Genomic DNA, 16,023 nt, shown 5'->3' on the forward strand with positions numbered 1-16,023 from the left:
AAGACCACAGGAGTTCAAAAGCTGGGCCCAACCAGACTGTGAGAATCCTGGCTGTCATCCACATATCAGGTGATGGGATACCTATCACCAGTCTCTTGCCTTTATGAATCAATCTCCCCACAAGGATGTGTTGAATGCTCTCTGTGGAACCAACAATGTGCCAGGTGACTGGAGGGCAGCAGCAACGAGATAGTCATGTGGCTGCTGTTGGGGAGCAAGGCACTATTATTCTGTTCGCTTTTTCTATGGGAGCCAACTCAGGCTTGTTAAGTGCTAATTGAGAGTCCTCTCTTCTACGGAAGTTTCTCTTGGATTTTCTGCCATTGGGAAGTGTATTATTTCTCAGAGTATTATAGCATTCATTCATCGAGTGCCCACTCAATTATAAGGCATGACAGAGTTTGCTATCTAAGAAAGGAAAGACCACTTAATGGATACTAGAGTCAGAAGTCTGAAATAAATAGATCAAAGAGTTAAGGGGATTTTATTGTGATGAGGGTCTTCCACTAAAGTCTTAAGGGAGCTCTTGAATGAGTTGTATGTGAGGAAAAGTATGGTTTTGAGCAAATAAATAGTTATTTCAGCTGATATGACGATGTGCTGATTGTGGTTATTTTGCTAACTCATCATGAAAACCTGCGTATGATGGATTACCCCTGTAATCTCAGCACTTGGGACACAGAGACAGAAGGATCATGAGTTTGAGGCCAGCCTAGGCTACATAGCAATTTCAGTGTTAGCCTGGGCTGTGTAATGAGACTCTGTCTCAAAAGCAAACATGTTGAAAACAGAACAATGCTTGTTAGAAATTGAGAACTGTATATGAGGCTCCAGAAATACACCCCCCCACACACACACACATTGGAGATATATACACACTCTAGGAGAAGTTGAGTTCTCTTAGAAAGTATGTTCATCACAGAAAATATCTGGGTCACAGGTTTTTTTTTTAATTTTTATTAGCATTTTCCATGATTATAAAAAATATCCCATGGTAATTCCCTCCCTTCCCCCCCCCACTTTCCCCTTTGAAATTCCATTCTCCATCCTATTACCTCCCCATCTCAATCATTGTACTTACATATATACCATATCAACCTATTAAGTACCCTCCTCCCTTCCTTTCTCTTCCCTTTATGTCTCCTTTTTAACTTACTGGCCTCTGCTACTAAGTATTTTCCTTCTCACACAGAAGCCCAGTCATCTGTAGCTAGGATCCACATATGAGAGAGAACATGTGGCACTTGGCTTTCTGTTTTTTTTTAAATTTATTTTATTTATTTGTTTTTACTGAGAAGTCCATGCAAATGAGGGAAGTGAGGAGTCTCACCTTATGGGAGAGGTTTCTTGGGGGAGCTGAAGAGTTGTAACAATTGACAGTTAATTCCTCAAAACCAAACCTTATTCCTAAATTGACTTAGAAAAAGATCATAGAGACTGTAGCTCAGAGATTTCACTGTGGATCTAGATAGACAGTGAGGATATTGAGGCTGGGATGTGGCTGTCTAGAATTGAGACAGAGCTGAGGCTTCTCTTGCTTCTAACACTTGTTTCTTTTCTTTTTTTAAATTTTCTTCACCATAATGTCCTAATAGCACCAATGTCCTGCTTTGCAATTGAAACTCACTCCTTTCATTCTGCAAGAAGAATGTATCTGCAGGACAAAACTTACAGGTCAAATACATGTTGGTGGAATCAAATGAAATTATGGGGGGATATCATTCAGTCAGGTTCTGTTGATGAATTCCAGAACAACCTCTTTCAGGGAATAAGAAGGGTGGGCTATACCTTAGTGTTCTCTCTCTGTATTTTTTTTCCCTCTCTCCTCTTTACCAGGGCCTGCAAGAAAGAACAGAAAGGGAGGAGGGAGGAAAAGAGCAAGCTATGACTGGCATAAGGAATTCAAAACACTACACATGAACAATCTTGGAAGGTCATGTGTGATCTCTCCTCCCCTGTGAGTGACTTTATAGAACTGGTCAAGTAAGAGGAGCAGTTTTGTACAGGCAAAATGAAAATATGATAGCTATGTCTTACATAGTGAATGGAGAATGTTTTGAATTTGCATGTTGCCTTTCTTCTGCATAGGTTCAAAGTACTCTGTGAACATGACATCATTACTCCCTGGAAGGAGACTATAGACATGGAAATAATCCCTTCTCAGCTGCACAGGACGGTGTCCTCTCCAGGTTTATGCTGGGTTCCTCAATGATTTGATTCCTAGTTCTCACATATAGGAGAATGGCCCTTGATACTTATGATAGATAGATAAAGTCCCAGGGAAGCCTCTTGGTAAACTCTTGCTTTAAAAAGGGCACACTGTAGCACTGGAAGGATAGCTTAGAGGTTAAGGTATTTGCCTGCAAAGCCAAAGGACCCAGGTTCTATTCCCCAGGACCCGTTAGCCAGATGCACAAAGGGGCGCACACATCTGGAGTTCATTTGCAGTGGCTGGAAGCCCTGATGCGTCCAATTTCTTTCTCTATCTCTTTCCCTCCCTCTTTCTCTGTCAAATAAATAAATAAAAATAAAATATTTTAAAAAGTGCACTGTAAATTTTTATAGCTTCTACCTTTTTTCTCATCCAAATGACCAGTCTTGGAACTGATATTCATATAATTATTTCTTTGAAGCAAGATAAAAATAAAATGAGAACAAAACGAGACAAATAGCATTTATGCTACCATGATGTAGCACCAACCAGGAACACCCCCCCCACCCCCCCCCCACCCCCCCCCCCCCGTCAAACCTGAAATCTTACAGAAGTCCCTAGGAGGAAAATGGAAATCCCATTCCTTCCTCTGCTGTTCTGATTATCGCTGAGAGCAAAGTACAGAGGCTAGAAAGCCTGTTAATACTTTGAAGGGGGATGCGAAACGGGAGTTATAGTTTTCTGTTGTTTTAACTTTCTCTTCTATGTTTGTGAGAAGGTATTAGTCATTTAACAAAGTTGCTTATTTTTTCCTTCCCTGATACCAACCCAACCCTGCTCTATCTTCTCTTGACCATCTAAGAATTCTTTTTTTTTTCTCAGCATATGCAATTTTAATAAACCAAAAGAGAAGAAATCCCAAATGTACACGTGAAAAAAAATCCAAACAATTGACACAGGCTTAACTAATAGCTATTTTATGTATAGCTGTATTAAGTTCAAAAAAGCTATCCTCTATGTATGTACAAAAGTTTATACACAGGTCTGTACATAAGGGTCTGTACATTGTATTTTCTCAGAACCCTTAGGTGCCACCTCTTGGTGAAGACACCAACACTTCATTCACATATCTTACAAAAGAAAGACTGTTTGCCGGATTGACAGCACTGTATCCATATTCAGATCATGTAGGCTTCACTCAACTGGCTTACGTCCTTCGGTCATAATGCATATTTCGCTAGGTATGCGAGTCCTCTAAAAGGCTCCATGTAAAAGCCCACAAACAAATGAGAAGCAGAGTCCTGAGTCCCACCCTCATGGGTCCTGCCTGCCCTGTTCATTGTCGATACTCCAGTTCATCGACGCTGATGACTTTGGTAGGAATGGAGGGCAGGGGCTGCTGGAGTACATCTGAGCCAAACCATTTGGCAAGACCCACGGGGGAGCTGCTCCTCTGGCTGGGACGATGCTCCATCTGGGAGTGCACGTGGGGCAGGCCTGCCGGGCTGGGCATGTGCTGAGGGGTCTGCGGGCTGATGGCCGCAGTCTGGGAACCAGAACCAGGAGGATGCAAAACTGAGCGCTGCAGTTGCTGCTGCATCATTGCCAGATGCAGAGGTGTCCCAGGACGCGGGCTGAGGAGGGGATGGTTAGCAGCAGGTAAAGGGAAAAAGGGCTGACCTAGGATTGGCCCAGGTACGCCCTGTAAGTGAGTCAAGTCCATCCCTGGAGGAAGCACACCAGCTTGGAGCAGACTTGGAAGATGCTGTGGATGTACTCCCTGGGCTAGCATCCTCTGGACCAACCCTGGGTGAAGCTGGTGAGTGGGCCTGACAATAGGAACATGGGGAACGATGGGAACTTGATGAGCAGGGCGCAGAAAAGGTGTCCCTGGCACTGGAGATGCCAAGGTGGGTGTTTTCCTCCCAGCTGTTTTCGGTCGATAGTCTTGTTCTTTGGTGTAGCGGCTGGTCTGGTGTGGCGCATGAAGACCGCTGTGATGCTGAAACTTTGGGATTCGTTGTAGGCGAAGAGTCTCGATCAGTATTGGATATGCAGTTAGAGGACAGCAGGTTCTCGGGCTGAGTGAGCGTGTCGCCGGCCTTCCAATCGTCCTCCTTACTGTCACTGGGAACCATCTTCCCCAGCGCGGGCTCCTCCTTGCTTCTCTCCCTGCTCTCGTACATCTTCCGGATCACTGAGGTAGGGGTGAAGGAGGGAGAGAGCATGCTTGTGATGGAAGCAGCAGGAGCAGGGGACGAGGAACTTCCCCGGTGCACCGGCACTGGTGATTTCGACACTCTCTGCTGCCTGTTTCTGAATCCATCTCTGGTTCTGTCGATTTGTGGTTTGGCAAAACCAGGCTGGTAGAAGTTTGTTGCCGGTCCTGCTAGGTCATGTGGCAGGGCCAGGCCCTCCAAAGCTGCCTGCTGCAACTCTAGCTGGCTCATCTGGGCTGTGATGGGGCTCATGGGCTTGCGCATGCCTTGGAATGGATCTCCAAGCAGCTGCGGGGGTCCTGGTGCGAAACCGAGGGGTGACGGTATCCTTGGACGAAGGTAGTCTGCGGAGGACGCTCGAGTTTGAAACACCTGTGACATGAGAGGAGAGGGTGCTCTCTGGCCCAGTAAGGATGCAGTAGGCTCCAAGCTCCCCATGAGGCCACTCAGAAGACTGGAAGAAGCAGGTCTCTGAACTGGTTGACCCAAAAGTTCCTGCAGGATGTTCTTAGGGACAGGCTGGCTTGGAATCTCAGTTGGTGTCAACAAATGACTTTCAAGGTTTCGGCCGACTTCGGGCTGAGAAGGCAACGTCCCGCTGGCCTTCATGGTGCTCACGAGCTTGTTGAAGGCAGTCATGTCTCCATCTTTCTTGACGTGTCGACTGCTGGTGACGGCGTTCGGCGTCTCCTCTAGGTGCTCTGCCATGAAGGGAGCCGCATGCTTCACTCGCTGGTCCACTCTCAAGCCCTTGAGCCCTGCTTCTACCTCTTCCACTGACAGTACAACCCCCGAGTGGGAACTCTAAGTTTTTCCTTATTTGCAGAAAGGCTGGAAAGAAGAGGCTTTAAATCCACTTTGGCTTTTTGTAGCATTTCTAAAATGTCCACTTTATTTTCAGCATGATCTTCCAATGGTATAGGAGCAAAATAATTCCCCGAGTTTTGTCCAGGAGAGAGGATGGCTTGTTCCAGACCTGCGAGTCTCTCCAGCTCTTCGTGTGGTGTAGACCCAAGGCTGCTGGACCTGCTTCCTGACTGGCTTGGGTTAGAGAACCACCCATCTAAGAATTCTTAGGAGTCTGCCCATGGAAAGAAGTCCACACAGGAAACAAAGAGAAATGGAGCTGTACTTTTTGAATCTAGTATCATTTCCTTAAGTCGAGTTCATTTCAGGAGACATTCGCTGGAGAAATTATTGGAACTATTGAAACAAAGATTATTTGGAAATTACGGGTGAAAACAGTAACTATCAGGTCAAATTCTATTCCAGTTTCCTTTGCTTCTCACCTGAGCTGCCTGGGGTTTGCATATTTATGCAGATAGGCCTGATACCCTATCAGACAGTTTCTAGTCCATTAATATCTTCTTTTCCTATTTTGTTATTTTTTAAAAATTAAAGTTAACTTTACAATTATTTTTAATATTACTTTGGTAAGTAAATCTTGATTGTATGTATTTACGAGGTATGATGTTATGTCTTTATATTCAATTTCACATGTTTCAATCAAGCTTATTAATATTCTCTTAGTTATTTTGAAATATTGAATACATTATTATTGGTTATGTCCACTAGACTGCTGGTGAAGCCTATTCATTTCTCATGTCTAAAGCTTTCTGCCCTTTGACCAGCAGCTTCCCATTCTCCCCTTTGCTTCCTCCAGGCTTTCTTTTTAGCCATCAGAAACTTTGTTTTCTAATCACCAAAATATCTCTGATAGGAAACGTTACTGGTCAGGCAAGTCTTGCTTAGATATTAAACACCTTTCCTGTATTTAGATTTGCTTTGCAATTAGAGAAACACAATGGTAGTGACTTTCTTGTGGTTTAATGGATTTGGGAAGAGTTCTGTGTGTTTTTCTAAGTATTTACATACTAATTTTAAAAACTCTTCTTTGGATTATGGTGGGAATAGGTGGTTTGTTTGGAATAGGAGACTGGTGGTTTGTATTTTATAATTGCACATTGCCTCCAAAAGCCTAAACTCATTAGTATTGACACTTGGAACCTCCTCCTCCCACCCATCTCAGTGAATCCCATAACCCCTCTTCCCACACAGAACCCCATTGACTGTCATGTGTCTTCTTGTTCTTACATTTGGTCACATCTCTAGTATCTTATGGAAGACAGCTCGTGAAGGTTTGTCATCTCATACAAGTTGTCCTACTTGGTAAAGTTGGGGATAACAAAAGTGTTCCTATTTCTGTCCCTTGTAGCTTTGTCTTTATTTATTTAATTAAATTAATTAATTATTTTAATTTTATTTGAGGTATGGTTTCACTCTAGCCCAGACTGACCTGAATTTACTATGTAGTATCAGGGTGACCTCAAACTCACGGCAATCCTCCTGCCTCTGCCTCCCAAGTGCTGGGATTAAAAGTGTGTGTTAACCTTTTCTCTGTTTTGATGTTCCTATAAAATTGGGGTCACAGCCATGGCATCCTAGGAGGCTCCAAGAATGTACTCACAAGGCCCTTTAAGTGACAGTGAGGATGATCTATATACCTTAGTTGTTCTTATTGTGCTGATAAAGTGTTTTCAAATTTTTCCTGGAACCCACACTCATATCTAACATGAGCGACATGCTGTGCTAAATTCCTTTTATAACATGGCAGCATAATCTTGAACTAGGTACAAGTTACCCCTACCTGGTATTGATGATTTTTGGAAAGAAGTTGAAAGTAACATTCCATTGTGTGTAGTTACAGATGACTATGATTCTGTAATAGTCTTTGATAGAAAGAATGTGAATGGAGCATCATTCTTAACTGTCATGGGTGGGATTGTAGGTACCCACGCCTGTCCTATGACTTCTACCTGGATATGTCCCATTGGTAGTAGCAAACCCTGGTTTTCCAGGTCCCAGAAGCAATAGTCACTCTTCCTGAAATCTGTGTGTGTCCCTCAGTGTAGTTCTGAGAGATGTCCAGTAGAGCTGTCCTGTTGGAGCCTGGCAAGTTCTCCTAGGGTTTAGAACACCTTCAGCAGAGTGATGAGGTACCCAATGTTGGCTGAGGGAAAAGGAACAATGGCCTTGTCAGAGCACCATGGGATTTCAGAGCTGAATCAGACCTCTACTATTTCAGTGAGAAAAATTCTAATTATGGCACTGCTGAAGCTTCTTACCTTTCCCAGTATCTTTAGGGTTTCAGAGCTCAGGAATGAAGGGGCTAATAAGTCAGTGGTGTTTAGTAATTCCAATTTGAAGTTTTCTGCCTCTAGACAGCATTTTAAATAGTCTGTGCAAGGCCCATTAACCAAGCGGTGAGCAGGTAGGAATTTGTGTCTTTGTGAGTTTATGGGTGTGTATTATAAGGATTTCTGGCCCAAGTTGGATATAAGATATTGTCTAAATTATAAATAATATTGTCTGTTTATCCAGAGGGTGACTCCAACTCATCAAATTTTTGCCCTTGTGAGATAATCATCCCCCCAGATGTCCCACCTAATGCTATCATCTTAGAGATTAACTTTCAACATATAAATTCTGGAGGGACACAAGCACTCAGACCATTGCAGCTTGGTGTTAGAGTATAACTTAATAGAGCTTTACATGGCTCCCATCACATGGTGAGAACTAGTGCCACTATATGCTGTTACTTAAGGTAATGTAGTCATCTTTTGGAAGCTTATTTTTATAGAGGATGTGCACTAACTAAACGACATAGAAATGACATAGATGTCTAGTGACTAGGTGTAGCTCCCTTCCAGCAAAAAGAGATAGGCTATTTTTTTCTAGAAAATAATTTATGGTGGAAACAAACTAGCTCTAGATCATAATGCATAAGATGTTTTAAACCTTACCTCTCTGAAGCAGTGCTTAGAAGTATGCACTTTTGGAGCCATTGTTGTCTGAGGCAAGGTCTTGCTCTATAGCCCAGTATAGCCTCAAACTCACCATCCTGACTCAGCTTCCCAGGTGTTGGAATTACAGATATAGGCCACAGCTCCTGCCTCAAGACCATTTACTCTTTGTTAAAATATTTTTAAAATTAGCATACACAGCATTAGCTATCATTAAGACATTTTCAAACAAAATTTGTTTTAATTGGTTCTCCCTCCTTCACTTCCCCCATTCCCTGGCCTCTCTTATATCCCCCCTCCCATGATCTCCTCTCTGCTTTCTTGTCACATACATCCTTTTCCCCTCTCCCCTTCCTCAGCATTACTTTGTACCTGCTCTTGGTCTCCTTTCTAGTTTTTTAGGCTTTACCCATGTTTACTTCCATTTATGTGTATATATATATATATATATATATATATATATATATATATTGTTGCTAGGAGCCACATATGAGAAAGAAGATGTAGTTTTTGTCATTCTGAGTTTGGGACACCTTGCCTAACATAATCCTTTATAAATCAGTCCATTTTCCTGAAGAGGTCATAATTTTGTTTTTCTTAATAGTTGAATAAGATTCCATTGGGTATGTGCCACGTTTTCATTATTTATTCATCAGCTGGTGAGCATCTAGGCTGGTTCCATGTCCCTGCTATTGTGTATACAGCAGCAACAAACACATGTGGGCAGGTATCTCGGTGAATATGCAGTGCTTTGGGTAAATGCCCAGGAGTGGGATCGCTATTTCATATGGTAGTTCTATTTCTAAGTTTTATAGATACTATCATACTGGGTTTCCTTGAACTCCCACCAGCAGTGAGTAAAGTATTCACCCTTAACAATTCATTCTGAGTCCCAAGGGACCGCTGAGGAGCCATGGTAGGGACATTCAATGGCACTTACACCATGGGGTGTGTCCAGAAGTCCTGTGTGGGACCACAGGTTTGCCACCTCATGCTGTGACAGAACTGGAACCTACCACTACTCATGAAAGCCACTTGGACAAAGAATTCTTGTGACTCATCTTACCTTATTTTGTTCCTAAAAATAAGAATATTGATGTGTGCAAATGCTGTTGGAAAGCAAGCCACAGCGCACTTTCCACCTCACACATTTTCCTGGGATAAAGCACAGAGAAAAATGAAATGTGCTTAGCAAAAACATTTTGTCAGCTCAGAACTTAGAGCTCCCCAGCTTTCTCATGGAAAACCTCCCAGGTTTCTTGGAGAAAACATTGCAGGTTGGAGATTCTTTTCTTTATTAGTGCTGTTTTGCCCCAAAAGATACAGGCTGTGAATTTCCTAAGAATGAAGGAAAGTTCATACCATGTGTTTTTATCATTTCAAAGGTAATTTTCATTTTCCTCCTTTTATAAGAGTAAAGCAAGCTTTCCTTTCCTTTGCCTTCCTTTCCCTTGACAAGGTCTTATGTATCCCAGGCTAGCCCAGAACTTGCTATAAGAAGCAAGGATGACCTTGAACTTCTAATCCTCCTGAGTGCTAAAATTACAGGCATGTGCCACCATGGCAAGTTTCTAGATAAGTGTTTTCTTATAACTACCTTGTTTTCTAAAGAGTTTAAGGCAACATTTTAAAAGAATGCAACATATCTGAGCGAGACAGCACTCTGGAAGCAGAGGCATAGGAAAATCCAGCTCAGTCACTTCAAACTTCAAAGTCAGCCTGGACTACATGACAGTTTATAAAAATGTAGACTAAAGAGAAACAGAAATAAGGAATTATTAGGTATAGAAAATGTTGTCCTTTGGAATAAAAATACAGGCTCCCTGGTGACCAGGGCAAGGGGGTTTATTTGAATGTCTGATTTTAAAACGGAAGTTTCTCAGAAGAGCTTAGTTATCACTGGTACTGAGGACAGAAGTAAGTTTTCAAAGTTGCTCATAAAAATGATATTTAGAATTCTCAACATCAATTTTCCAAATGCCACATGGTGACTGCCATCATTGTGCAGGACTCCTTTGTGTAAAAGCCCTCATGGTTAGTACTTTGCCAAAGAGTATTTCTACAGAGGAACAGAAACAACCTCTAGGCAATCATACATTTTCAACTGAACTTGTGTGAAACATTGAATCCCACAGAGCTAGAGGTCACCTCTGATGAACCACTAGAATGCAGCTCACCCCAGAACTGAGCTACAGACTTGTTTCCCTTAGCAGAGCTGAGACAACAGTCTCTCATCCCTAGGGGAAAAAAAGCCCAAGGGCATGAATCAGGAGGGGAAGCTGCCCAGCTGTGTGTGCAGGACAAGTACATCAGACAAAATGAAGAAAATTTGAGGGAGGGAAGAAAAAGATTAATGGTGATTTTATTACCTTAACTGCTATTCACACTTTTGTATATTTCCATCTTTTTTTTTAAGATCTCCTCTTGGGTAATGTTAACACCATCAGGATATGCATACAAATTCATATCATTTTTCACTTAGCTAAGCAGCATAAAATAGGTTATTACATTTTATATTACTGGAGCATGCAGGGTGCTACGACATAATTCTCAATGTGCTTTAGACCTTCCATATGCCACATGCCATGAGTAGGTGATGCTCTAGGAAATTAGGAAATGAAGCTTTTTGAAAAGATTGGGAACCGGTAAAGGGCCCAGAGGGGTGGTGGGAAGTGAGACCCTGGTGGGGAAGGATTCAGTCCAAATAGAATTGGAAGGAAAAATGCCTGTGGTAACCTAGAGCAACAGAGAATATAAGGGCCTTCAAATTTGAGAGCTCGATTTTATGTGGGTCTCATGATGGAACAAATGAACTTCCAGAAACAATTTACAAAATACAAGCAGGAATAAAGTCTGCCCTTTCAAGCAAGGAAAAATAGAGTATTCACTGATAATGATAATAAAGTGATGTGACTGGGCAAGTTTCTTCACTTTTCAAAGCAGCTTGTCTAGAAGTCACTTCTTTTTTTATTTGAAAGGGAGGGTGCAAAAAATGTCTAATTACAGGAGACACTGATGTCTACATTAATTCCCTTGTGTGAACTGTTCTTAATATTCTGCCCTTCACTGCATTCCATTTTTTATATGTCCCTCCCAGAAATCTACTTATTTCATTTTCTTAAATAAATACAACCACAGATTCACTGAAAGTGTGTCTTGAATGACCTCCAGGTTTGGATATTCCCTTTTTGATCTGGTACAGATGTCTGAGTCTCCTTATGTTGCTTTGAACTGTGTCAATTTCCCCTGCTTCTTTGTATTTTCTTCTGTTCTGGGAAGAGTTTGAAGAAATGCATTTTCCTAAATTTTGGTGTTTTTCTGCTGGCCAGATGCTGTCATAAATTCTACTTTCTCCAGGGACTACAAGTAGAGAGGCAGGACTCTCTCTCTCTCTCTCTCTCTCTCTCTCTCTCTCTCTCTCTCTCTCTCTTTCTCTTTTGTTTTTGTCCTGTGTGGCTTATAGAAATCAATCACTAGGTATTTGATTGCTTTGTTCTCTAATAGCCTTAAGAAGTAGAGGAAGGGACTCTGTCAGTGACTTGTCTGAGTGGATCTTTTCTTTGTAGTAAGAGTTCAATTCTAAGTTTCTCCCAAAGAAATTCAACCTAATATGACCTTTAGCCATCTTAAAAAAGTTCTATCTTTCCCAGTAAATGAATGTGGTCATCAAAAAGACAATAAAATTAGAAACATTCAACTGATTTAATTAAGCAGCTGGGATTCATGAGAAGATGAATTCCACCTGCAGTGACGATGCCTTCTCTCTCACCCCAGACTCAGTTAATGAAAGGAAATGATCAATATGTGTGTACAATATTTTCCTTCTCTCCATCACTGCATATTTCAACCTGTGAACTTTACTACTAAAGAGTAAACTCCTATAAGAAAAAACAAAAAAAAACCTTTTTCCTATCAAAATGGGAATGTATTTTTCTGTATTGAAGACAGCAGGTGGGTAAGCTCCAGTGCTATGTTTGTGAACAGCACTAACCTGTGTACTCAAAATGTAAATGAAGTAGACACTTCACATACAAGAAGATAAATTCCCTGGTAAGTTGACTTGGAATTTGATTGTAAGATGAATTCTTCCACAGTAACTCTCATTTCAAATATTCCCATGGTGAGTTATACAATTCCATGCAAAGTATATGACAAGTGAGTTTGATGGTGACCAGGCCCCTAGGCATTCTGAAAACATCCAAATTTTCCTGTTGACCATAATTCTTTAATTTGAAGTTTTGCTGTTATCCTTCCTCCAGTGCTCCTCTGTGTCTTTTCATGAAATCTTTGTCTGTTGATGTTTTCTGGAACCTTTGCTTTTATGATTGCTTTGCTTTGGGTACTTGCAACCTCTCATGGAGCTGGATCTGTTGTCATTTTACTGCAGGGTTCACTAATAGCCTTGAAGAGCCTTTCAACCTACAAATATCCTCTCCTTCTCTCACTCTCTCTGGTCTCACCCTCATTCTTCTTTCCTGCTTAACCCTACTCCATCTCTTCTACTCTCTTATCTTTCCAATTTCTCAATAATTTTTGAGGGAGGTAGACTTCTTTTAAAATTTTTGTTATAATAAAAGTAGAGCAAAAGCATATAAGACTTATAATTAACATCTTAAACTCCAATATTATTTTGTGATAATGAAATATTTGGGATGAAAGTAAAACCTTTTTTGATGCTTGGGTCCCATTTTCTTCCTCTTCCTCTTCCTATAGGTAACTAGAAGGCCAGTGAGTGACTCCCCTGATGGCCTTTCTTTGTCAGCAAGGTGACGCCAGCAGAAGCCTCACAGACAGAAGGCTGTCCTCTGGCTGTGGGTCATTAGTTCATGTGACAAGCTGAGTGTGCAGGTGGATGCATCCCATGAATATATACATGTGGTGGACAGAGAGGTACATTGGTTGTCCATCTCATATTGCTTCTTTGCATATTTCCTTGAAAATGAGGTTTTTCCTTAACCAGAGCTGCTGCCACATTGATTGTTTGGTCTCTTCCCATTCTTCCATGGACTGCTTAAGGTGGTGTGTTCCACACCCTGCTTTTCAAATAGGATCTGGGTAGTCGAACTTGGAAATATGTGGCCCTGAGAGGTCCTCATGGTTAAGTGGCAAGCACTCTTAACTGCTGAACCATGTCTCAAGCCTCATGGCTGCTTCATGGTTCCCTTGCTGTGTGATGGTATGGCCTTTTCCATGTTCTTAAGCCTACTACCCCCAAGTTCTTCTTAGTCTAATTGAAGGAACTCATCAGTGGCTTCTGATACAGTGTCCTCATCCCAACCCACCAGGACAAGCATGAACCTAGGTAAGGTTTGCTATTCACCTGGCTAGTATTTGGTCAGTTTTGTCCAGCTTTGTTTCACTAGTTCTAGTTCTCAAAGGGTAAATGCAGACCCCAAAATGTAGAGCCAGAGGACCACCTTCTGCTTGTGAGGCTTCCACCATCATGGTTGAGCTTTCAAAGAAAACGCCATTAGGGGAGTCACTGGCTTTCTAGTTACTTCTAGTAAAGGGAAGAGAAAGAGAATGGGACCCAAGCATCAAAAAACTTTTCAATTATATCTATAATGTTTTATTATAACAAAGTAAAATTGCTAATTATGTTATAATCCAACATTCTATGACCTCACTTGGTATTGAGGACCTGATGCCCCTTCTTCCCATGGTTCCTGTTGACCATGACCCGACACGAGATCGATACTGCTGGGTTGGTGCTTGCTGCATGTGGAGGACCATCTTGTTGTCCCCATTGTCTGTATTGTATGTTCAGAAGTTCACTTACAAGCATTTTTTTATGGCACTTTTAGTGGATGTTTTTCCTCCTAACCCTTCTTCCATCACCTTTCTTCCATTAATATTTTCCTTCTCTCTTTACCTTGACTTATGGGTCTGCTGTATTTTTCTCATATAGTGTTTGGTCAACTCATTCTCTTAGCTAGTGAATTGTGGTGATACATAAATGGAGAAATAGGAAATATTGATCAGTCTTGTACAAAGCCTGCCAAAATCTTTAGCCCTTGTCATTTTCATCACATAGCCAGGGAGATGATCCGGTGAGTAATAGACTCCAACAGGCACCCAAGATTCAGGCCTCCTGCTCCATTTGCTGTGAGTGGGGAGGGACTCATTTTCTCTATAAAAAAATAAGATTTCTAAGAATGACCTTCTCTATTTTTACATATTCCATTTTTAGTTTTCTTTGGTGTTACAGCCTCCAGTGATTAATCTTGTGGTCTGTGAGAAAGAACAGCAGATCCTATTGTCTCCCTCTTCAAGGTTAAGTTGTAACATTTGAGGATTCCCTTCCCTGTCCCCTTTTAAGGCATTTTTAAGGAACACAAATCAAATAACATAAAACATCAAGCAAAATAAGATCAAATGGAATTATTCCTCATTCTCCTGGAAATTAGGAGATATTCAACGTGCAAATTTTAAATAGACTGCTCAGTAAAGTGTCTTCTTGGCAGCAGCAAGGATGTTGGTTCAAGTGTCACTGGGACCTCAGGCCAGCTGAACTGTGCTGAGTCAGCAGTTACCAGTGGAGGAACTTAGGTAGGTCTTGGAATCTGTGTGCTCATGTGCATTAAGGGGTGTCAAGAAATAGACCGACTTTAGGTTGTTGATATTCGCAGAAGGATGACAAGTGCTTGGCATGGAGGGTAGCATGGAATTGTCACTTAGGTGTGGCTGACTCACAATGGCTCTTTTTCCCTCACTTCTTCTCTCTTCTTTTGTCTTCCCTTGCTACAGTGGTTCAAATCACAGGCCTATTATAGGACCACACAGACTTCATCTTGGCTCTACTCCTCTTCTCATGTCACCCCTGGCAAAACCTTTCCCTTTCCTCAGCTGGGAGTTGATGATGAGGATGGTGGTGATATTGTATCCAATTTCCTTCAAAGTTTAAGCTCAGTGCATCCACTCAAGTCATAGTCCAAAAATAGCTTGCTATTATAACATAGTTATTAATATTTTCTCCAGGATCATAGAATTCAATCTCTTGCTGATATTATGAGTTGCTGGTAAAGTTGAGATGAGGGCAGGGTAAGCTATTCATATACTTTGGCTGTGAGGTCAGTGTATTTACACAGAACACACTCTGGTGATGTGTTCATTATAATGTGAGTGAAGCCTGATATCATCCCTAGGATCCCATTTTTCCTAGCCCTGCGCCCTTCCCCAAGGCACTGCCAAGTCGTGAGGCTGGGGACAGAGATGGAGCTGCCTGGACCTGCTCGGGAGCTGCTGTTGCTGCTGTGTAGCTTGAGAAGAGGAGCAAACCTGGTGCTGTGAGAGCAAAGCAGGCTCACTCCTCCTCTCCTCTCCTCTCCTCTCCTCTCCTCTCCTCTCCTCTCCTCTCCTCTCCTCTCCTCTCCTCTCCTCTCCTCTCCTCTCCTCTCCTCTCCTCTCCTCTCCTCTCCTCCCCTCTCCTCTCCCCTCCTCTCCTCCCCTCTCCTCTCCCCTCCTCTCCTCTCCCCTCCTCTCCCCTCCTCTCCTTCCCCCTCCTCTCCCCTCCCCTCCCCTCCCCTTCCCTCCCTTCCTCTCCCCTCCTCTCCTCTCCTCTCCCCTCCCCTCCCCTCCCCTCCCCTCCTCTCCCCTCCCCTCCCCTCCCTTTCCTCCCTTCCCCTCCCCTCCCCTCCTCTCATCTCCTCTCCTCTCCTTCCAAAATGTCAACAGACCCAAGAACCATCATTGTGTGGGCTGTTACAATCCACCCCCTTTGCCATTGTACAGTGAGTGAGAATTAGCTGACCATTGCTGGAAAGCAAAAATGCAATTTGAGCTCGGTGCTGGAGAACAGCCAGAGCCCAGAGCGAGCGAGAAGTACCCAGGGGGAAGTGCTTGTGTTGTG

General features: G+C 42.4%; 1 protein-coding gene across 1 annotated transcript; it reads right to left on the reverse strand.

The window, feature by feature from the left end:
• Positions 1 to 3,447: 3,447 nt before the first annotated feature.
• Positions 3,448 to 13,907, reverse strand: LOC101593468 (eukaryotic translation initiation factor 4E transporter-like). Its single transcript, XM_045152417.1, is given in 4 exon segments — positions 3,448 to 4,125; positions 4,127 to 5,177; positions 5,180 to 5,443; positions 13,802 to 13,907. Coding segments are annotated over 4 exon segments (2,058 nt in total). The 3' UTR covers positions 3,448 to 3,488.
• Positions 13,908 to 16,023: the final 2,116 nt, after the last annotated feature.

This window comes from Jaculus jaculus, chromosome 1 (genome assembly GCF_020740685.1).
Source record: "Jaculus jaculus isolate mJacJac1 chromosome 1, mJacJac1.mat.Y.cur, whole genome shotgun sequence".
Classification (NCBI taxonomy): Eukaryota; Metazoa; Chordata; class Mammalia; order Rodentia; family Dipodidae; genus Jaculus; species Jaculus jaculus.